The sequence below is a fragment of the Seriola aureovittata genome, chromosome 1 (assembly GCF_021018895.1).
Source record: "Seriola aureovittata isolate HTS-2021-v1 ecotype China chromosome 1, ASM2101889v1, whole genome shotgun sequence".
Lineage (NCBI taxonomy): Eukaryota > Metazoa > Chordata > Actinopteri > Carangiformes > Carangidae > Seriola > Seriola aureovittata.
Genome location: NC_079364.1, coordinates 31,528,373 through 31,550,887, shown reverse-complemented (window position 1 = coordinate 31,550,887; position 22,515 = coordinate 31,528,373). Strand labels below are relative to the sequence as shown.

Sequence of the window (22,515 nt, the reverse complement as noted above, 5' to 3'; positions counted from 1 at the left end):
TAACTTATGTTGTGAATTAGCGCTATACAAATAAAATTGACTTGATTTGACTTGATTCAAATTGTTCTCTTTAACCGTAGTTTTTGTTTAACAAGGCAAATATTTATTTGGTGCTTTCTTTAAAGTGGTCACAAGCTAGGAAAACAACAGGCTGAGCAGCTGACTCACTGCAGAACAGCTGGGTTTATGTGTGACCAGTGACATTAAGAAGTTAAGGGTAAACAAACCCATATGTGATTGTAAAAGCTCTTTTTGGATGAATCAGTCTGACAGCACCCTGCATTCTGTCGACTGTTTCCCACACAGTGATTTTTTTGTGGTCAATATCAACGTTGACTGCCATATATTGATTTTCATATATATCCTTTACCATCCCTTCCTGTCTCTTTACTGGCCCTCTCTGTGTACCTGTCATTCGGGGTGTGCATGAGAGCATGCTATGTGCATGCATGTGCTGGGACTGGGCTCACTGGCCAATCATGATAAGTAATCATCCCAAGGGTGGTTATTTGTTTGATATCAAGCAGTGGAGCTGTATATATTGTTCAATTACTTGTCACAAAGTAGCTTACCTGGCACATGCACATACACAGCCATGATTGAAAGCATTCACACATTCTGTGAGGTGTCATCTGTGGAGTGAGCTCACCCTGCGACGGTGTTGAATGATTCCTTTTACGTTTGGCTGGGATGACTGATTCATCTGCAGCTGTTTTTTTAAGAGAGCACAGCGCACAAAAACAAACAACAGAATATTCATTAATCTCATTCATGCTATCACAACTGTCTCTGTTTTTAACTGAAAGCACTGGGCACACACACACTCTCTCTCTCTCTCTCTCTCTCTCTCTCTCATGATGCTGAGACAGGTCTATTACTGCCAGGCTCATTGTTTGTTTCTAGTCCACTCTGCAAAACAAAGTCAGTGTTCTTGTCCTCTAGGTAACCTCAGCAGTTATGCAAGCTCAAAGGTTTTCTGTTCTAGTTTCCAATATCAACCTCAAAATCTCAAGTGTCCTCCCAGATCTATCTTCATGCTGTGAATCTAAACACAGTTCACAGAACTAACACACACCATAACACTGAAAATAACAAATCTAATAGAAAACAGTCAGGTTACTGACAGGGAGGATTATTTTTCAAAGTAGTATTTGTTGCTCTGTGTGTTCTTGGCTGCGGAGAGATGACTCAGATTTGTTATTCTGCTGATAAACAATATGACTTTGTCCTCAAATAATACACAGTAACATCTTACAGGGGTGTGTGTGTGTGTGTGTGTGTGTAAGGGTGTGTCCATTAGAGTGAAATCACTCATTAGCTGTCAAACTTTAGGTGTTCTCTCTCTCTGCTGTCATCCAGCACCATGCGATATCTGTGTCCCACTCCACCTCCTTCACCACCTCAACCATTGACGCCTGACAATCTCCAATCAAACCATCCAATCAGAAGTTTCCCTCTCATGAAGATGGTCCCATCCTCCAGCTCCACTCTTCATCACCACCACCACCACCACCAGTGTCTTGGCCCTGGGGGAAGTCTCCTCTAATAGGAAGCACCGTACTGCTTCCCATGGTGACCCACTTCCTGCCGGGGTCTAAGTGCTGAAGTCTGTTCCTCTTCTTCACGATAAATTTCATTTTACTTCAGATTTCTCATACACGGACCTGTGTCACAGTTATTAAGCTATTTAACTTGATTTCTCAAGTGTAGACTCAACTTACAACAGACTTAACCAACTTGGAATTTTGCTCCTGTTAATTTATAAGTTAGAGTAACGTATCATTTAACATATTTAGTTTAAAAAAAACTCAGATGTATTCTAGTGTTTCATATTAGAAAAACGTTTGTTTCTGTGCATGTTCTTTTGTAAATTTAATGCCAGCTGTCTTATTCTTTGAGTTTATGAGTGGTTTCCACCATGTCACTCTACCTCTGTACCAGTGCTCACTGATCCTGTTCGAACGGTCTGTGGACTGAGTTGTATGTGATAAATCTCATTGATCTCTGAAGTGTTCCTTGCTGCTGTTTCTCACTGGCTTTTCTTGTTTCTAGCCACAAACATACAGTCCAGTCTGCTGCTGCTCTTTCTGCTTCTGCTTGCACACCTTCTGTTCTCAGTCACAGGTCCTCCATCTTTGAACTTGTTGACAATAGACCGAACTGTGGAGGATGGACGATTGAGTTTTTGCTGATCTGATAAATAGAGTGGTTTTCTTCATCATTTGTCTTTGTCATTTGCTCCAGTTGCTGTTAACCAGGCTTGTCCACAGTCCGGCCCACAGGTCAGACTGATTTTAAATGGCCCGTAGCTTGTCTGTTAAAATATACTGCATGTGGCCTGCCACACAGTATTGGTTAATCAAGTGTTAAGTTACTCGAAAATGCCCTTATCTCTCTTATGTTGTAGTGATTTGTAGCATTTATTAATTGTTTATATAGGACTGCAGTGTATGGGAGTATGCTGTGAGGACAGGAAGAGGAAGAGAGCAGTCTGCATTCTGGTTTAATGGTAAATCCACATACCTTAATAGTAGGTCATACAGGTGTGTATTTCCATGTAAAATCACATTATTTATTATTTAACAAAATAAAAGAAAATCACTTTACAGTAGATTTGAAATAGAATAAAATTTGATCAAATCATTCAGGTTCTTGCTCAGAACGGTCTGATGAGTATTGGACACAAAGTGGATGACAGTACAAAATATAGTGACTACACAGAACAACACAGGACAAATGGTTAAATCCCTGTATAAACAGATTATTTACTCACTTCCAAATCAGCACCATAAAATACATGTAGTGGCAGTTTATGTACCAAACATACTGCAACTAAAAAAGTACAGTACAGGAATAATTAAGCATATTCTCACTATATCAGCCAAAAAAAAAAAAAAAACTCATCAATAAAAGCCAATGTTGTTAAATAACCCTACAACATACAAAACAGATAACTGTTAACAATGACAACAGGACCATCATTGACAATAAGCTGAATTCCACAATAGTGAAACAGGTCATAAGATAGCACCATTCAACCCCTTGGAGAAGACTGAGGCCTTTTGTGTTAACTAACACACACACACACACACACACACACACACACACAGACAGACACACACAGAGACACACACATACACATACACATACATACATACACACACACACGCACACACAGATGAATGTGAGCTCCATTACTATTTGAAAAGGGCTGATAAGGCAATGATGATATTTTTGAACAGCAGCTGCTGGTGAGACATATTTAATGTTGATATTAATATTGAATGTCTTAAAGATAATAAGCAGTTTTCCTCCCAACATTTACTGTCAGCTGGGAAAGCTTCTAAAAACAGCATTTAAAGCAGTGAAAAATGAAGAAGCTCTTGCTCTCAGACCCTATTTCCACCTGGTATGAACAGGTGACCTGAATCTATATGTGAATAATGTCATCTTATCATGGGCCTCTGTATTTACACATGCTGCAAATAAGTGTTCTTCTTATCTTTACTCTGTCTGTAATCTGATCAGATCTCAATATGCAAATAGAGCAGGCAGAGCTGGTGTATCTGTCAACAAACATGGTGACAAACACCAAAGGCCAATTAGCATCTGAATAAGGAGCATCAAAAACTAGACCCTGCAGGTGCAATAAGTAGTTCCTGCTGCTGATGGCCTTCGTAGCATTTCTCATTTAACAAAGAACTGGTAGGAATCGCCCATTTTATTATGATGTGCATCTGCATCTGCACTACATGCAAATCTAAAAGCTCTGAGACTGTGCCTAAGCCAATGAGCCAAACCAAATTAGTGACAAGGTGAGAGGTTATTAATAAAAAAAAAAAAAAAAGATAAACAGCTACTGATAAGCTGCTCTTTGAGGCTGCGGTCACACTGTGCAGATGTCATTTACACCTGCCTGAGAACCTGCCTCAACGTGTGACCACCTCCAGGTAGATTTAATATGAGGATCTGATTCATCTCTCTCATTTGCACAGGCAGAAGGAAATGTCTGTACACAGTGCATGTGAACTGGGAACTGGGAATTCAATAATAATCAATGATTTGACATCAATCACACTGACTTCCAAGGGAAAGTAACTACCTATACAGAGCCCCATGTTATCATTACCAGCTGTAATACTGCAGGTGGACTGTGGGGTAAATGTATATCGCAGGAGAAAAAGCAAGTGTTAGTGTGAGAGAGCAGTGACATGTATGGGTGAGGGAGATGAATGAATTAAGGCTGACAAGATGATAAAACGAGTCATCCTAATGCTTGTGTTAATTGGTGGATAGTTGTTAGCAAGCTTGAATGTTATTTTTGCCAGTAAACTGCTAAAGTGCAGAAGTTCTTCTTCCTCTGATGTTTTTGTCAGTCACCAAACAGCTTCCAGTCCCCTGGACTGGAGCAGAGGTGACCCTGACTTGCAAGTAGCCTACAAACCCAAGACCAGTTTTAATCAGAGTGGTGATCTGGCCAATGGAGATCCATATATGTGCCTAAGTATAAAAGTGTTTCAAATAATGTCTGGATTTTATGCAGATACGAGACACTTGAAATGAAAGGTGTAAATGGGGTCTCTGTCAGATATGATGGTGAAATGTAACGTGGCCAAAATAATCTCACTGCCAGAAAAAAAAAACAGCCAAGAATTTAAAGGTTTAGATTTGATTTGTTTGTGTAATTGTTGACATGAACTTTGTGTTTTGTGTGCACCAGCGATGTCATAAGAGTTCGTCTTTCAAGGCCTCGGTTCACTTCAAATGAAGTTGGATTGTCTAATGCGACTGCTCCGACCTCCCTGCTGTGAGGCCGCAGTGGAAACCCACGTGTTCATGGTTTAGCAAGCTAAACCACACCCACTCAGGATGACCAGCACTGAAACAGCCAATGAACCCCACCTACTTACAAGCCAAACAACTAGTACGGGGAAAAAGAAAATGATAGCACTGAGGTGCACAGTTGATCTAAGTGGTAAACAGAGTAACATTGTTGGCAAGAAATGGTTAAATCCATCAGCTGGACTGTAACTGAAAGAAAAATAAAACACCACCAAGCACCATACGCCATGTTCTGCTACATGGGCTATCCATGGCCCTCAAACAGGCCAGCGGATCAGTGGGTCTCCTATCATTAGCTGGGTTGATTCACTGTAATCCTACAGTATATTTCCATGGCTCCTACAGAATTACAGTATACTTAATTAATACTTAAGTATCATAAGTTTACCTATATATAAACTTATGTACTAGTTATTTGAAATTGCAACACTTAGCTATAATACAGTACAACAGGTAAAACAATACATAGGAGAGCATAATTAAAGAAGAGAGGGGAGGGGAAAGCTCTGGCTAACTCCCATGTTATCTGATAGACCTGCCAGAAAAAGTATACTTCAAAAATCAAGCACTTATTTTCAACCATTCTGTGCAATAAAGCCACCTGGACTGGCTTTCCAAAGGCTCCTCCACTTTTTTTTGTTTTGGTGTACAGCAAAAGAAATATTGGACATTTTCAAGTCTTCATCAAAACTAGAAGCTTATGAGCCCATTTCAAATGTACACTTATGTGTACTTGCCATTTTCTTTTTTTTAAATACAAAAAGTTCCATCAATAATAGAAATTGTTTTCTTATTTAACAATATTAAAAACATTTACAAAATGGAGCGCTATTCGGAGGAAAGTAGATTTGATTTGGTCATTAGCTCTTGTGCAGTATTTTCTTGGCATAAAAGTCCCTACAGGTTTCACAGCAGCGCTGGTACCACCTCATGTCCTGACAGAGGTTCTTCTCCCGGATCACACGACAGTACACCGTCCACTGGTCCCCCATGCATTTGTAGGTCAGAGCAGCTGGGGAGGGGGGACAGGAGAGAGTCAGCGGGGTCAGGACTCACAGGCGACGTGCCACATTAATTATTAAGTCCTCCAAACCAAACAATGAAATATGTTGTTTGTAATTTGTAATTACCTTCCACACCATCCTGGGTTTGTTTGTGTTTAGCATTATTATTATATACAGTAGTGTTATGTTGCTGTGAGTTGCGTTTTCTGTAATTAAATAAAGTCAACTGTTTTTTTTTTTAATTTCTTATTTCTTATTTCTTAAGTATTTTTTATATCATGGTGGCACTCGTAACCAAATCCCTTTTGTGGACTCTGGTCTGCGTCCTGAACCTCTTCCAGGTCACTCTGCACAGCTTTCCCCACGTTTGGCAGCAGCAGGAGGGTTTCAGGCCGGTAGGAAGCAGTGAAGAACATGTCCACCAGAAACAACAGGCTTTAAGTGTGAAGAGGTCGGAGATGTCTTTGACCAGCAGGGTGGAGCAGTCGACCTCATGAGTATGGAAGTATGGCTCGCCCAGCCTTCTGCAATGTCTGATGTAGCAACAGGAGGAGAGGAGTGCCCAGCTCCAGTAGGAGGTGCAGCAGGACTGTCAGCTGTTGGAAAGTGCAGCAGCCGCCCCGGCCCCCGTCGACAGAGCCTACAACAGACCCGCCTGACATCCCAACTATTTAAGAGAAGGCTGTTGCTGATCTGTTGCTGTTGGATAATGGAGGACAACATTCCAGTCTGATGAGGTTCTTTGGGTGATAAAGCCCCAGTGTGCTGCCATGGAGTGAGGGTGAGGGCAGGGACACTGTCTAATCACCTGCAATATAATTGCTTGTGTCTGTCAGCGGCCTTATGATGAGAAGGCTCTTCATCAAATCACTGAATCATCATGGAGTATAACCCTGAGTGTCCCAGCGGGATCAAAGAACAAAATCCCAAAGAAGCAGAACTGACTGAAACCTTCCTGGCTGCCCATCGTTCGTACCACGCGGTCTAACCATGTACAAGGTTTTGACCGAGTCTTGTTTAAAAAAATTGAGACCATCTAGCAACCTGACCACCTCACTCACCCCCTCCTCAACCTCTCTGCAACTTTTGGTACGCTCAACCACACCATTCTCTTCTCCTGCCTTGAATCCTCCCTCAACATCACCGGTACTGCCCTCTCCTGGCTCAGGTCATACACTTACAGACACCAACAACTGCACTTCCTCCACTGCTCCTCTGTCCCAGGGCGTCTCCCAGGTTTTGGTACTCGGTCCTCCTCTATTCATCCTCTACATCATATGTTGTCATGGTCTGCACTTCCATTGCTATGTGTACAAAATCCAAGCAAAGCTGTTGATGAGGAAGGAGCTTAATGAGCTGTACTTTCCCTCTTAAACTGAGGCTGCAGTGTTCACAGATCTTAGTCATCTCACAGCAGATCAGTGCCAGAGGAAGAGCTCTTCACCTAGAGCCAAGCTGTACACACCTCATTAAACATAAGATTTACCTGCTGTCACAGGGACAGCAGCTCATCGGGGATACCACCTGCTGACTTCCAGCCGTTCACTATAGCTAGAGGTAGAGGAGATGCTCTCATTTCCATATAGCACTCAAAATGTTTCCCTACACATATAGCACTTTTCTACCATGCACACACATCCACACACACCGATGATACGTCAGGAGCAATTTGAGGTTCAGTATCTTGCCCGAGGACACTTTGACATGTGGACTGGAGGAGCCGCAGATCGAGCCACATATCTTCTGATTAGTGGACGACCCGCCCCATACTGACAACAGGAGTCGCTGAGCCTTCTCGCAGCGAGTGCTGCAGCCCTGTCGTGCTGGTTCCGAAGAAAGAGGGATTTTTTGTGTCTAATTTTCAAAGCTGAATTCTCTATCTCTACGCTACGCCGAGGGTTGATTGAGCGCTTGAGAAACGCAGCCTTGCTGATGACCTTTCACCTTTCCAAACGGTACTGGCGAGTGCCCCTCGACAGAATCTTCAGAGTTGAAAGAGATGATGTCCTTCCGTTTGCACAGAGCACCGGCAACCTTCCAGAGTGTTAGTGGGCGAAGCTTTGAGAGGAAGAGAAGGCTACACAGCAGCCTCCACTGATGTTACTGTTATTTTCAGATGGACCTGGGAGGTGAATTCAAAACCCCATGAGAGCTGTAGCTGCTGAATGCTCTGTTGGCTCAGGGGTCTTCGGTTATGAGCTGTAGTAAGGGATGTTTAACCTTTAAACCTGTAAGCCTGAGTTGGTACGAGGGTCTCACCTAGCCTGGGGGATGTGATGGTGTTCACATTGATTTTCTCGTTGCAGGCCCCATGGTGACAGGGTCGGTAGGTCGGTGGTCTCAGTGTCACTGGGCAGTCGTTACCGTGACGACCAGTCACTTTGTGCATACACTGGACCACTCGAGACTGCAGGCCCTTCCCACAGGATGAAGAACACTGAAACAGCAGACGAAAGGTTGAAAGGTGTCAGTTGGGGGTTGTAAGTCAACACAGATGGTTTTCATCCCATCTCAATTTGGATGTGCCTGTAAATCCCCCTGAAACCACAAATCATCATTTTTACCTCTGTTTTTGTACAAGTGGAAGAAATGAGATAGACTAGACAGGTCACCAGTCTATCACAGGGCTGAACACAGAGAAAGATTTGGGGTCATCAGTTACCCTAACCTGTAAACTGGAGCAGGTAGGACATGCAAACTGCACACAGAAAGACCCTGGCTGGCCACAATACAACTGCATGAAGAAATGTAAATTATTACCATTCTTATTTTTTTTTTTTTTTTTTACAATGTTTTCTAAACCTTCAGACATATGGAAGGTGGAAGGAGGTTTGCATTTGCATTAGCAAGTCTACATACAGGCAATTACTGAGTCTACACCTGCCACTGTTGGGAAAGCCCTTTTCCTCATAACCTTGTTACACAGCTAACGTTGTTGAAAACTTTGCTCGTGTAAAATGAAGCTGCACCGAATCATATATACAAACATGGCAGCCAACTTGTTCCAATGAAAGCACCTGTAAACAAAATAGAAATCTCTTTCCAGCCGGGGGAAGGATGGTGCAGTCTAACGGCTTCCCTGCCGTGATTGTCTACCTCTGGCTGACTGCACTCGTATGAATGAGTTGAGAGAGAGATGAGATTCTAATTTCTGTGGCCACTAAATCAGAATTGGCACACAGCCCATGTGTGGATGAGACATTCGTGTTCTTACTGCTGATGAAATATCATAGAAAAGGGAGCACAGGGTCTACTGTCCCTGATAAAGACAGAGATGACACCACGTAACGATTCTCTGTGCACCCTGAACAGCGGTTTGATATCACAGACTCTGTGTATATAGATGTCAGGCCACGGTGGGTTGGTCCCAGGAGGAAACTGAAGCATGAAGCTGTTTCTTTAATCATTTTTATCTGGTGCACGGAGCGAACAGTCATCCTTGCAACCATTAAAAAAAATAAAACGGCTGTGTGCCTTGTGCTCTATCCGTCTCACTGGCTTGTTCCGAGAGCAGGAAGAGATGTAGTGTACTGTATCATTACTGCACCTTCACTCAGCACACTTGTGCGTACATCATTAAAATACATTTTGTGTGTTCATCTGTCAATTTGTGCATGTAGCTGTTAGGAATGTCTAAATATGTAGCTGACAAATTTAAATAGGAGGCAGAGCTGCTACAACTTATTTATCAAAAGCTTCTTGATCCACATGTTAAAGCTCCTGGTTCAAAACTATTAACTTGATCAACTTTAATTATTGATATATGAGCTGAAGTTTAACTGGGAGGCTGCGGCTCCTGACACTGATGCAACGTGATCAGCTGGAGAGAGGATGTATCTGCTGGCTTCATTTTCATCTGAAGCTTTAAAACACCCGTAACTTTCATTTTCATGGTTGAGTTTTCACACACACTTTGACCACCAATTCACTACATTAACCTACAATCTGAATATTTTCTTAATTGGCAGCCAAATTGTTCTACTGTAGGTGTGGCCTCATGTCTGAAGGAAAACTGTGTAAATGTAAATGCACCTTACGCATTTCATTATTTCAATTTAATGACTTTCTCACACACACATACACACACGCATGCACGCACACACACACACACCTGCTCAGAAATGTTTAATGGTATTTCCACTGTGTGTGGAGCTTGAACAGGATATATTGTAACAGCCACAGTCTGAGTCACTTGTAATTTTGTATAATTAAAGGATTTCTGTTTAAGAAGTGGAAGCGAACAGCCATGAGGATTTCATCAAACGGTTTCTATTAGTGAACTGACGCAACTGAATCAACATAAGTGATTAGACTGTGATTACACGCTCGGATGAGTTTAGCTGTTGGACAGACGCAAAGAAGTGATGATGAAGAGCAGCACAACTGGAACCACAGCAGTCTGATGGACAGGGGAGGCTGAGGGTCAAACAACTGATCCTGGAACTGATTATCACATGTTTGAATCTACTGAGAGATGTGCTTGGATGTTTAATATTATAAATGAACTCATTCAGCACATTCCATAGCATACAGCCCCATTAGCTCCAACTAGTGCCTGTTCAAAACCTGCTTGTTATGTAATTAATAAAGATTTAATTTATCTTTTCATCATCATCATCTCATTTCCATGTCACTGCAGTGTTATGATAATAATAATAATAATCATTCAAAAGAATTGCTGTGACACATACACTCACTTGCATAATATTTTGTCCGTCTCATTTATATGAATTAAGATTGACAAAATATTAGGCACACCTCTCAGTATAACCCAGTACAGGTCAACAGCTTCATAAATTACTGCCTCCAAAACGACCATTAAAATAAATCAACATCCTCTGAAACAGATTCAATAAAAACTGAACATTATGATCCTCATTCAGGAGGATTTACTGCAGGCCTGTTATATTACACTGTGTTAGTTTTATCTAGGTGTACCTAATAAAGTGGCTAGATTCATTTAATCACTATGTGTCATAGCATCCCTTTCCCTGAACTGGAGAATCAGTGATTTTACTGAAGAACTTGACTTCAACCTTAAAATGTGCCTGACATTGGCTTCATTTCATCTGTGGAGTCATATGCATTAAAGAAAATCACTGCTAAATGTATTTTTGCATCAGCAAGGAAAATATTAGGAACTAGAGTGAGTTTAGGCTCATACATGACCAGTAAAGACAGAAAATACACAGTGGCTGAATAACAGTGTTAGATGATGCGTGGGGTAACGTTACGTTACCATGACAGCAGTGTTGCATACATTACCTGTCCCACCTGTTGTATATTTCTGTATATCAGGCGGGGACAAAAAGTAAACAGTCCGGTGCTGTCTTGTTGTTGCTGCGTCTTAAACAAAGTACTCTGGTATGCTTTTGCTTCTGCTCTGTGCAGAGCTGCTGTGAGAAGCTGTTTCCAGTTTCTGTCTAAAACACACTTCAGATGATCCTGTGCAGCTTTTGCAGCTGCAGCTTGTAGCTTTAACCAGGCGCAGCCATCTCTGCGCCATTGCTGTAATAAATGACCCTGGTTACGTGGATGCGTCTCAACAACTGTCATTAAATGCTTCTGTTTTTATATCTCCTGACAACTGCTCATCCAAACAACTTCACAGTCAAAGCTGCACTTCCTTGCGTCCTCAGCAACACAACCACCAAGTTTGAAGTCGATTGAATGAGCGGTTATGGAGAAAATTAAAAGACAAAAAAGACAGAGATTCCTTCATTTATACTTAGATGATGCCCCGTTGGAAGATGTTCTTTCACGACTGCTGAGTGGAAGGTCGTTTCCCTGTTTGCCTGAGGAATCGTTACTTTTCAGCGCTACAGAGGGATTCTGTGAGTAAAGAGCAAGAACATCTGGACCAGTCATCAGGCTGGTTTCAGTTTATAAAGTCTTTTGGCAGCTGAAACTGATACTAAGAAAAGAATTCTCGAATTGGCAGAATAAATAACTGAGTTACGCAGAGCTGATGCTCAGTGGAGCAGGACTCTCAACCACTTACAGTCTTTAGGTATTTAGATAACTAAAGGCTTTGGAATACCATAAGTGCCTGCCAGAATTGAATACTGTAGGTGTAAAGACTACAGATTGTATCTTAACATAGTCACATAAACTGGAGTAAAGAAAATCTGATTTCTCTTATTCAACGCAAGAAGACATGGGAGTCAATGGCAGGTGTCAGTCCAGCCACAGTCTTTCTGCTACATGCGTTTTATTATCATTACTGCTGCTGCTTCTGAATCTTATGAAATGTTATGAGGTCATAAATACACACCTCCGCAGAGGTGCGGTCCTGCTGTGGCCCGCTGGCTGAGCTCGAAGCGGAGCTTCATTGGGGGCGGAGGTGACTGACCGAGTTCAGACACTGAGGTCGGAAAGATGCACAGGTTCACTGAGCTCGTTAGCAAAGCAGTGTAGAAAACATCAGCTGCAGCTTCTCATCTTAGCTCGCTGCTGAGCGTCGCTTTCGAGTGACATTGGCCCCACAGACGGATATCCTCCCACCCCTGTTGACCAATAAGAGACTGGTCTCTACCTGGAGGAGGTTATTTAGATCTTATCAAATCTTTGCCACTGTTGTTTGACTCTGAAGAAGACGCAGCGCACGGCAAAGCGTTAGTTGTCCTGTCCCTCTCTGATGGCACCGACCTCAGTCAGTGGAGAGAGAGACTCCTCTCACTTATCACAGATAGTTTGTGAGGGAAGAAGCTCCACTCTAACACTACTGTCCAACCACCAGTGAGTGTTTCTTTAGTTCATACAAAACCTAGTGAGACATCTTCTTCTCAGTCATAATTACATTCTTATTGAATAAATACAAAAAGAAATCATTAAAAACCTAGTGTACTTTTTATATTCTAATAAATTAAATAATTTTGCTTGTTAATCGGGGGGGTGGGGGGGGTGGATGGCTGGTTGGCATGTGTCAAACTCAAATCTCTACAATAACTCTGATGGTGAATATTATCAGACAGGTTGGAAACAAACCTGCAGCTTAGCCAAACAAAGCAAATATTATTCAAATTATTACCCAAACTGTCCATCACAGCTCCTGCAACTTTCACCTACTGTACCAACTGTACTGTTCGTATAATCGTGATAAACTGCTGGTGTTTTAACAACCTGTCTGATCGTCGTCCTGTAGCTGAAGCCGATAGGAACAGAATCCAACAGTGTTTTATAGGAAGATTATATCCTGCCTAAATATTGCAAGAAATGAATCACGCTCATGACTTGTTTGTTTCCCAAATTAGAGAATGAATGAGTGAATGAATGAGTTTTCATGGAAACGATAACTAATCCTCTCCTCATCCAACTCTGTCCGAACCATACTGTACATGAGCCATGGGGTTTGGAAACATCTGTACCTTGGACCAGTCTCCAGTCTTCCATTCATAACATCTGGAGTGGTCCTCACAGGGCTCCTCTTGAGTGGGCTGGGACAGAGGATCACACAGACCCTGAGGGTTTGTGCACGACACCACCCGTCTGCGGACGCCTTGACCACAGTCTGAGGAACACTGCAGGAAGTGAGAATAGAGAGAAAACAGGACAGTGTAAACGAATGAGGGTTAAATTAGTTATTTAAAAAAAAATAAAGCGGGTTAGTTTTATCTTTTTTAACTATCACCGATTTCCCTGAAGAGATGAAAATGAACATAAGAAGAATTTATCCTGCTGACAGGACATCCTCACGTGGCTTCTTCCTCTGTACCACTGTTTCCCAAAAACACATGAAAGAGCCAAACCTCAGTACTGGTTCACGATTTTTTTTACAAAAGACTTTTTGATTTTATTGTGACCTTACTGTGACAAACATGGGTGCTGTTAATTTAATGTTGGGCATTTATACTGCTCTGTCGCTGAGAGGAGGAAACATCGCTTGTTCTGTTTATAACAGTGAAGGAATATGTAACTTACAGGGAAACAATCTTACATATGCAAAGAGGAGAGTTTTTTCAGGCTCTGAATTCAACTCATTTGGTAAAACACTGATCAAATTTGAATAATTCCCACATGGTGGTCAGTGACGTCAGGTAAAAATCTCATATCTTGAGTTAAAGATTCTCCAGAGGAAGAGTGCTATGAAATGTGTGACACACAATGTTCATCCACAATCTCAGTAGTATGGAGGGAATTCTGTTGGAAGAATCACCCAGAATAACCCCCAAAAAAAGCACAAAGATAAGGTTGTATGTAAAATGTTATAACTGTAATTGTGTTGTAATTAAAATAGTTGTATTAATATTGAAATATGTCCAGACAACTCCAATGTTATTTTCTTTTGTATTTGGTTGTGTGTTTTGGTTCTTGTGAAATAAATCAATAAAAAGAAAAAGAAAAAGTGTGAAAAAAAAGAAAATCTCAAAAACTATAATTTAATAACATAACTTTGCAAGGTTGTTTCTACAACCATAAACTATTTCCTCAATCAAGCACATCATTCCCAAAAGCATTTTGATTGAAGTAACAATTGTACATTAACGAGTGCATCCCACCTTCTACCTACGCAGAGGACTCAGAGCTTCTGCAGATGTGAGCTTCAAGTTTTTATTGTTGTTACTTATTGAATTGTATCTTATGGTCTCACTGGAAAATATGTTACAACATTTTAAAAACGCTCTCTAAGATCAGTCATCAATGGCAAACAAAAACCAGGGCCATCAGTGTTTTCACGTGTGTGTGTGTGTGTGTGTGTGTGTGTGTGAGATACCTTGGACCACTCTGAAGCCTCCCACACAGTGAGGCAGAGGCGGCCCTCGCAGCCCTGCAGGACAGGAGGTTTTCCTCCTTGGCAGTACAGGTCTCTGGTGTGGATGAGCGAGCCGTTCTGCAGGTGGTAAACACAAACCACTTCCCTCTGCTGAAGACCTTTACCACATGTGACGGAGCAGGATCCCCACTCACCTGTCACCCACCTGTGAAAAACACCAAGAGACGGTTCACAGTCCATTCGCTTTGTTTCTGAGTGGGGAGATGATTGAGTCTTAGATTACGTCTCCTCTGCAGTGATGAAGCTTTAAAAGATTAATGACACCAGAGGCCTGTACTACGAAGCAAGTTCAACAAACCCAGGATAACTTTTAGTTGTCTGGGTTAACTAAACCTAACATTGACCGTCCTGGATAACCTGTACTAAGAAGCTGGTTATCAACTGGCTCAGTTAACCCTGGGTTTACCTATCAGGCTACGAGTGCGTTCATGTGAACGAGGCGGAGTTGTTCATTATAAACCAACATCGTCTGAACCACGAATGAAGTATTAAATATGATTTGAGAAGAAACACTGAAACCTGCCGGTAATTTTGGTTAAAGCAACGTCCAAAAGTGACACTCAACAAGGTGAAATGTGATTAAATGATCACATGACTGGAATAAAGAAATATATTATTTCAATGTCTAAATATAATTTGTAAAGTCTGACTAAAATATATTGTAATTAAGTGCATGAATTATCATTACGTTTGAGTATTTTTGCTCTTTTGCCTGATGATGATCAAACATATGAACATGAGATGTAGATAAAACTGTTAAAGTTAATGTCAGACTGTTTCTGCTGCAGAGAGGAGAGAAAGAAAAGAGGAGAGGAGGATAGTTCAATCTGATGAGTCAGTCTGACTGAACATTTATAATTGTGGAAATAATTAGCAGTATGTGGATCATTGTTCTAATCAAAGACATCAGAGGTTTGGTTTTTATTTCCAGTTGTGGTCTCAGAGTCTCCTCATGTTGTTCTGAGCTGCAGTGATGAAGAAGAGAGTAAAAGCTTCATCACTGTCAGGAATCCTGTCGGATTAAAGAATATCTGTTCAATTATTTAGTGAGGTAAACTCAGGAAAACTATTCCACTGATTTATATTTTACATCTACTGCTCGTTATTATCGATCACTTTATTGTAAACTCTTTTGTCCCTGTCAGGATCCTGTAGGAATGGTGACTCAGTTTTTCCAGTGATTTGATTGGTCAGTAGTTCGGCTGTTGACAGGTTTTGATCTAACCCTCTGAAGTTAACCTGCTCCGGAGCAGGTTAGAGGTTCAGCATCACAGACACAGCTGGAGCCTCATGAAACATGGCATATGCAGCAAGCTGTAAAGCTGCGGAAGCTACAACAAATTCACATATAAAACCGTGCAGACTCAGGATTCCTCCGCGCTCTGGAAGCTGCTTTAAAAGAAGCTCCATTTTTGGGTAATAACATATAATGACGTTGGGCTGAGGGCTGATACAGACGGACAAAGAAGACTTTATAAATTTCAGTGTGGACGTAGTTTTACAGAGCACAATTTAAAATAAAGTACCAAAGTACAGCGATGGTTTATGTAGAAGAGTAAAAGAGACTGAACAGTTCGACACAACACATCAAACCATCATGAATACTCTTGAAACTGAATAACTAAACACAACAGAAGAAAAAGCAACTGAAGAGAAGCTTCAGGTAACGGACAGAGGTCAGGTCAATGAAAATGCATGAGCTGACATTTGACAGTGTTTACTAAGCTCTGTCAGTGTGTCCCCAGATTGTAGCACAGACATGTTCAGTGATCCATGTGAGCAGGGTTAAATTACTAATCATTTATCTGTATCTACCACGGTGTATTGATAAGAAAGTAAGTGTGTGTGGGTGTGTGTGTGTGTGCATGTGTGTGTGTGTGTGCGTGTGTGAGTGTGTGTGTGTGCTTGTGTGTGTGTGTGTGTGAGTGTGTGTGAGTGTGTGAGCGTGTGTGTGCGTGTGTGTGTGCGAGTGTGTGTGTGTGCGTGTGTGAGCGTGTGTGTGTGTGTGTGTGTGTGAGTGTGTGTGAGTGTGTGTGTGCGTGCGTGTGTGTGAGTGTGTGTGAGTCTGTGAGTGTGTGTGTGTGTGTGTGAGTGTGTATGTGTGTGTGTGAGTGTGTGAGTGTCTATGTGTGTGTGAGTCTGTGTGTGTGTGAGTGTGTGTGTGTGTGTGAGTGTGTATGTGTGTGTGTGTGTGAGTGTGTATGTGTGTGTGTGTGTGTGTGTGTGTGTGTGAGTGTGTGTGTGTGTGTGAGTGTGTGTGTGTGTGTGTGCGTGCGTGTGAGTGTGTGAGTGTGTGTGTGTGTTTGTGTGTGTGTGTGTGTGTGTGTGTGCGTGCCTCACCTGTACTGGCAGGGGTGCGAGTTGCAGAGTCGTACTTGGGGCTGTGGTCGGTTCTCCAGCTGACAGTAGCTGTCGTTGACCACCTCCATGGTTTTATTGGCTATCCTCATACAGGAAACCACTGTCCTCCGCTCACCTGCACACACACAAACACACCAAAACACGCCAGTTAAAAAAAAAAGGATGCTTCAAGAAACACAAACCACTTCAGACAGTTGAGATAAACTCTGATCCTTGCTGATGAAACAGAACAGATGCTCCAACCAACAATCTCTTTGTGTCTGTTTAGCTAACTCTGAGCAAACAACTGTGTATTTAGATTTTTTGGAATATTGTTGTAAAACTATGAGTGTTTGGAACATACTACACACACTGATACGCACTGATAGACACACACTGATACAAACTGATACACACTGATACACACTGATACACACTGATATACACTTTACACACTTTAGTGCAAATTCAATCGATATACAGGAAATAAAGAACACAATGAAATCATTCTAATAAATCATCCAGATGTAGAATTGATCCATTTACTACCATCATGTCTGAACAGAAGAATCTACAGTGTGGACAAAACTGTAATTTAAGTCGGTCCTAAAAGCAGGAAGATAAGATGTGACTTTGTATAAGATAATAGGCCAATTAGCCTGATAAATTTTAATAATAAAGTAAAATCAAATTACACACAGGGATGGTAATGTTTGGATCTGCAGATTCACCGTGCAAAGAAGAATAATATCAAAATGGCTAGAGCCTTTCACTTCTGCTGTTTGCATTATCTATCAAACTACTGCTTTAAGAGACAGTTAACTGATACACCAGACTTCACTGTGTCACGTTTGTGCAGACAAGGGCACATCCACCCAGTGCACTGTGGGGGGTGGCTGCACCTGTTTCCTCCCACAGTCCAGAAACATGATGGACTGGCGACCTGTCCGGGGTGTAAACCCACCTCTCATCCAATATCAGCTGCGATTGGCCCTCAGCCCCCGCTAAAGGATAAGCTAATGTATGTAGCTAATGGATGGATGGTTCCAAAGATGTAAGAGGAGTGAGAAAAAACGAATACCTTGTAAGTTGGTTCTTAATTGAGAATTGATTTTGAACTCAGTGTCTGGGATTGTTGGATGTTCAGTGTGGTGTTTTGTTCCTTGCAGAGACTGACCTAACCACAACCACTGCAGCACTTGTTCCCCTGTTCACTCAGTTGTGTCTTTACGGAACCGGATCGGTGATGCGTGCTCTCCAAGTCAAATCATTCATCTACATGGGATCTCAAGCAAACAGATACATTCTAATGCACCATTAAAAATGTGTTGAGCGGTGGTGGTTGTTCCCCCTCGCTGCTTTGCTGATTAATCCAGAAGCACCTGACCTCGCAAATTGAAATGTTTTGAGCACTGGATGCCAATATTACATCAGTAAGAGGATAAGAGAGCTGCTCAGGAAATCAGCAAGAGTTAGCATTGCCCTGTGCTCTCTCTCTCTGTGTGTGTGTGTGTGTGTGTGTGTGTGTGTGTGTGTGTGTGTGTCCACAGAGGGAAGCCTGCTCTGTCTAATACAGTGTAGATCATAGGATTGGATTAGTAACTAGCTCTCCACAGGTCTTTCTCTTTGTCCAAACGCCCTGTGATCCACCCCCCCCCCCCCCCCCACCCCCACCCCCCACACTCCAGACATGTCTTCACCGTTCACCCACAGCAGCTTCTCCTCAAATCAACCTTCATTCCTCTATTTTAGTTATGTGCCCTTTTAACTACTAGAAATATATGAGCTTTAAGAGACCAAAGCCAAAACCTGATCCGACACTGATCTTCTTGGATTACCTGGACGGTTAAACCCACAAATAGTCCTAAACCTAGAATTTTATACATGATGTGGTCACAAATTTTATTGACATCATTACTTATTGACACATATACTTAGGGCTTAGTTATTACATACACCTGTCCCCCAGAAAAGGCTGGATACAGTTGCAGGTTTTTCTTGACTGCACATGCACCATGCTGCAAATCGCCTGTTTCGTCTCATCTCAAAGGCACTACACCGGCATGTACACACCATACGAAGGTGGTATTAAGGGAATTCATCAGGGAATCCATCAGGTTTTGTTTTCCTCGTCTAATTCAGTGCAGTTGTGGTGAGCCTGTGCAGACTGCTGCCTCAGTTGCCTGTTCTCCGCTGACAGGAGTGGAAGTTGCTTCGGTCTTCTGCTAATGCAGCCGCTCCACTTCGAGGTGCATACCACTGAGTTAGTGTCACCTTCCTGCCCCGCTTCTACCGGCCTGCCCACTTTCCTCTGGGCTTTCTCATTAACGAGGTCATTTTGCTCACAGAAATGGATTTCTTTTTTTTTTTAAATTAGGTTTTGCACCATTTTCTGCACCGTTCTCTGTAAAGTGTACAAGTTCTTTTGAGGGATCATCCCAGGAGATTCATGGTGTCTGAGCCTTTACCTCACTGCATGACACTAGCAATCACGATATGGTCCAAGGCTTTGATTACATTTCTTTGCCATTCTCATATTTGGTGAAAAAACAAACAAACAAACCTCTGAACCTCTTGCATGCTCTACATGCTGCCACATGATTTTCTGATTAGTCTGTATGTAAAAGAACTCTTCAGAGGACACTTGAAACTATTATATCCTTGTACTTTGTATGAGCTATTATAATAAGTCATATTTACAAGAATATAAGACATAAGCAAATATACTGATTCTAAGGTATTGCAGTGATGCCAAGTGAAGCAACTCAGTTCAACTCAGGCAAAAATGATGTTTATGCAGTCTTCACTATAAGCAAAGTTCTGACGAGAGAGTGAGTTTTTCTTGCTGGACCATCAGGGACTGTTGATAGGTGGCAACACGGCGCAGCTCTATGTACAGGCAAAGAAAAAAAAAAACACAGAGATTTTCTTGTGATCATGACTCAGTCATTATTAGGAGAAATGATGTGATTATTTTATCCAGGAGATGAGGTCAGGTGCTTCTGGATTAGAAGCCAGTGGAGCAGCAGGGGGGGTGAGACCACCACAGCTCGGCACATCACCTCTCAGTGGTGGAACAGACTTGACGTCCCGTGTAGATGTATGATTTGACATCCAGAACACACACCTTATTAAGTAACTGATCGGGTCCTGTAAACACACAGCTGATGTAACTAATGCTTGTTTTTTTTTTCAGCAGGAATCCGTGGTTACATGTTGTAGTTTGATCTTTGTCTCATAATAACAAGAACCAGAGCTGATAATTATGAGATCAATGTCTTATGAGATAACGATCTCTTCGGTGTTAGATGGGCTGAATGTGGCGAGCAGACAAAACACTGACACACCTGATTTAATTCATTTCTACATCTGAGGCTTTAAAAGATATTGATGTTGGTGAATAATAATATAGTAAAAAAATATTTGGCGACTCGGTCGGACGCTCAGGCGTCTTCCGTTGTTGTTCAGAGCACACACGCACTAGCACACAAACATCTGGTCTACTAGTTGCCCGTACACCACCTCCTATAGTTTCAAACACAAGCTTCACTTTAGAAATGGCTGTTGTTGTTTGCAGTCAACAGCTGGTAGGAAGTAAACTCGGACCCAAAGGCATCCCGGTGTTGCTCTTGTGGTTATCCTACTTCCTACTCAGCCCCGAGTGTCAGAAAGTTTCCAGAAGCGAAGTGTGTGAGAGGAGGCTGAAGAAGGTAAGATTTGGGACACTGCTTCCTCCTTCGTTCTCTGTTGTACAGAAGTAAAGTCAGAACTGATTCTTTAGTAGGAACAAGACTTCATTCTTCTTGTTTTGATTAAACTATTGTAATATTTTTATAACATTTCATGTTACATTTATTTTATCTTCAATGTCATCAAAGTCTGCATTTCCGAATGTCTGGACTATGTTTTCTAACTGTTGCCAACCAAACCTCTCTAATAAAGACGTCTTAACTCTCAGCTCGGTTTCATCGTGTTCTGATTTGACAGAACACGACGAGACAGATCGGCTCCGAAGTCACATCGTCTAATGGTTCCTGACCCCATCTGATCTCTCTGAGAAAACAAGGAGAAACTTCCCAAAAACATAAACACATATGGTGGAAACCTTGGCAAAGGCCATTCAGAGAAAAATAAACCAGATGACATTTATACAAATATTATCATTGCTGTAACCGAACAGGATTTTACTGTTGAGACAAACTGATTTCCCCACAGAGACTGTATTTTACATGGCATTATGCAATGATGTGTGCGCACAACCGTGACTCATGGTTTGAATGTAAATCTCAGTGCAAATGTGTGTGTGTGTGTGTATGTGTGTGTTACCTCCTCCACATTGGACAGTACAGTCCTGCCAGCTGCTGTGAGTCCAGATGTAGAGATACTCCTGTTCCCTCTGCTCCTCGCTGCTCCTGTCCTGAGACGTGTTCAGAGACACCGTGTACTCGTAGTGGATCCCGTAGCTCTGGTCGTGGAAGAGCAGAACCTGGGAACACGAGAGAGAGGTTTAGCTACGCCTCATCTGCCTTTTATCTTTGTTTGTCAAACTAATGTTCAGTGTTTTCGCGGTCAACAGTAGAAAGCAAACCTATCCAGGTTTACAGTGATTGCTTCCATTTCAACAGTAAATCGACACTAATAAGGTTCTTCCAAGGGCCCGGGTTGGTCCTCTCCAGCCGTGCCGTGCCGTGCCGTGCCGTGCCGTGCCGTGCCGTGCCATGATGACGTGTGCTTCCACTGCAGCCTCACAGCAGGGGATAGTTGTGTGTCTTCTGGGTATAAATTTGTGTGTCTGTATTAAAGACTACAGAGAAAAGGTCTTTTTTCAAAGGTCTATCTGTGTTCAGCTCTCAGTACGTCTCTAACTTCCACCTGAATGTCTGAAGTTTAGTGTATTCCTGTTTGAGTCTTATTTAAGCCACTGACTCTGATGTAAACCAAATCTCTGCTGCTGCTCTCCACCGGCAAACCAGTGGGAGTTACAGGAAATACAGTGTGATTGTCACCAAATTAGCTCTGCACAGAAGGAGGATTGTGGATTTCATCCTCCCTTCCTTACAGTGTAGTCGTGACACAACAGGATCTCTTCATGGACAGTATGGACCAGAGAAAACACTCCTACATATACAGAATATCCCCTCTGAGCATTGTATTGAGGTAGACTTGCAAAGATTTAAAACTGCTGCACAGCATGACCAGGGTTGTTCAAATTAAGTTGTAAATTATTCAAACTCTTATCTTACTTCTCTTAATACTTTATGTCATTAACATCCATCATTGTTCTTGCAGCCAAGGAGCACTCCTTCTTTTCTGCTTTTCGCGCAGTTAGATGAACATGGATACAAAGAATGGCTTTCTCCTAAATAAACCTCCTCTCTTGAACGCTGGCCACACGGTCAGCCTTGTTAGTTCACAGGTCTAACCTCTTTTTTCTTGCTTTGTCATTGGCTGTGACCGACAGTAGCCTGAGTAAGGTTTTTCTGTCGGTTAAAGCCAGATAATATTTCTTTGTCTTCTTCATGGGAAACACTACAGTATGCTTCTACTCGTACTAAA

General features: G+C 42.0%; 1 protein-coding gene across 4 annotated transcripts in view; it reads right to left on the bottom strand.

Annotated features, from left to right (window-relative positions):
* Nucleotides 1–2,487: 2,487 nt before the first annotated feature.
* The window catches only part of adamts17 (ADAM metallopeptidase with thrombospondin type 1 motif, 17), a 135,412-nt gene continuing 115,384 nt past the window's right edge, over nucleotides 2,488–22,515 (bottom strand). For all 4 annotated transcript variants that reach the window (XM_056378470.1, XM_056378463.1, XM_056378480.1 and 1 more), the window contains 6 exons: nucleotides 21,286–21,445; nucleotides 16,960–17,095; nucleotides 14,560–14,764; nucleotides 13,214–13,366; nucleotides 8,106–8,283; nucleotides 2,488–5,854 (listed from right to left, as the gene is read on the bottom strand). In XM_056378470.1, coding sequence (XP_056234445.1) covers nucleotides 5,703–5,854; nucleotides 8,106–8,283; nucleotides 13,214–13,366; nucleotides 14,560–14,764; nucleotides 16,960–17,095; nucleotides 21,286–21,445 — 984 coding nt within the window. In that variant the 3' untranslated portion in view covers nucleotides 2,488–5,702. The remainder of the gene's footprint in view (nucleotides 5,855–8,105; nucleotides 8,284–13,213; nucleotides 13,367–14,559; nucleotides 14,765–16,959; nucleotides 17,096–21,285; nucleotides 21,446–22,515) is intronic.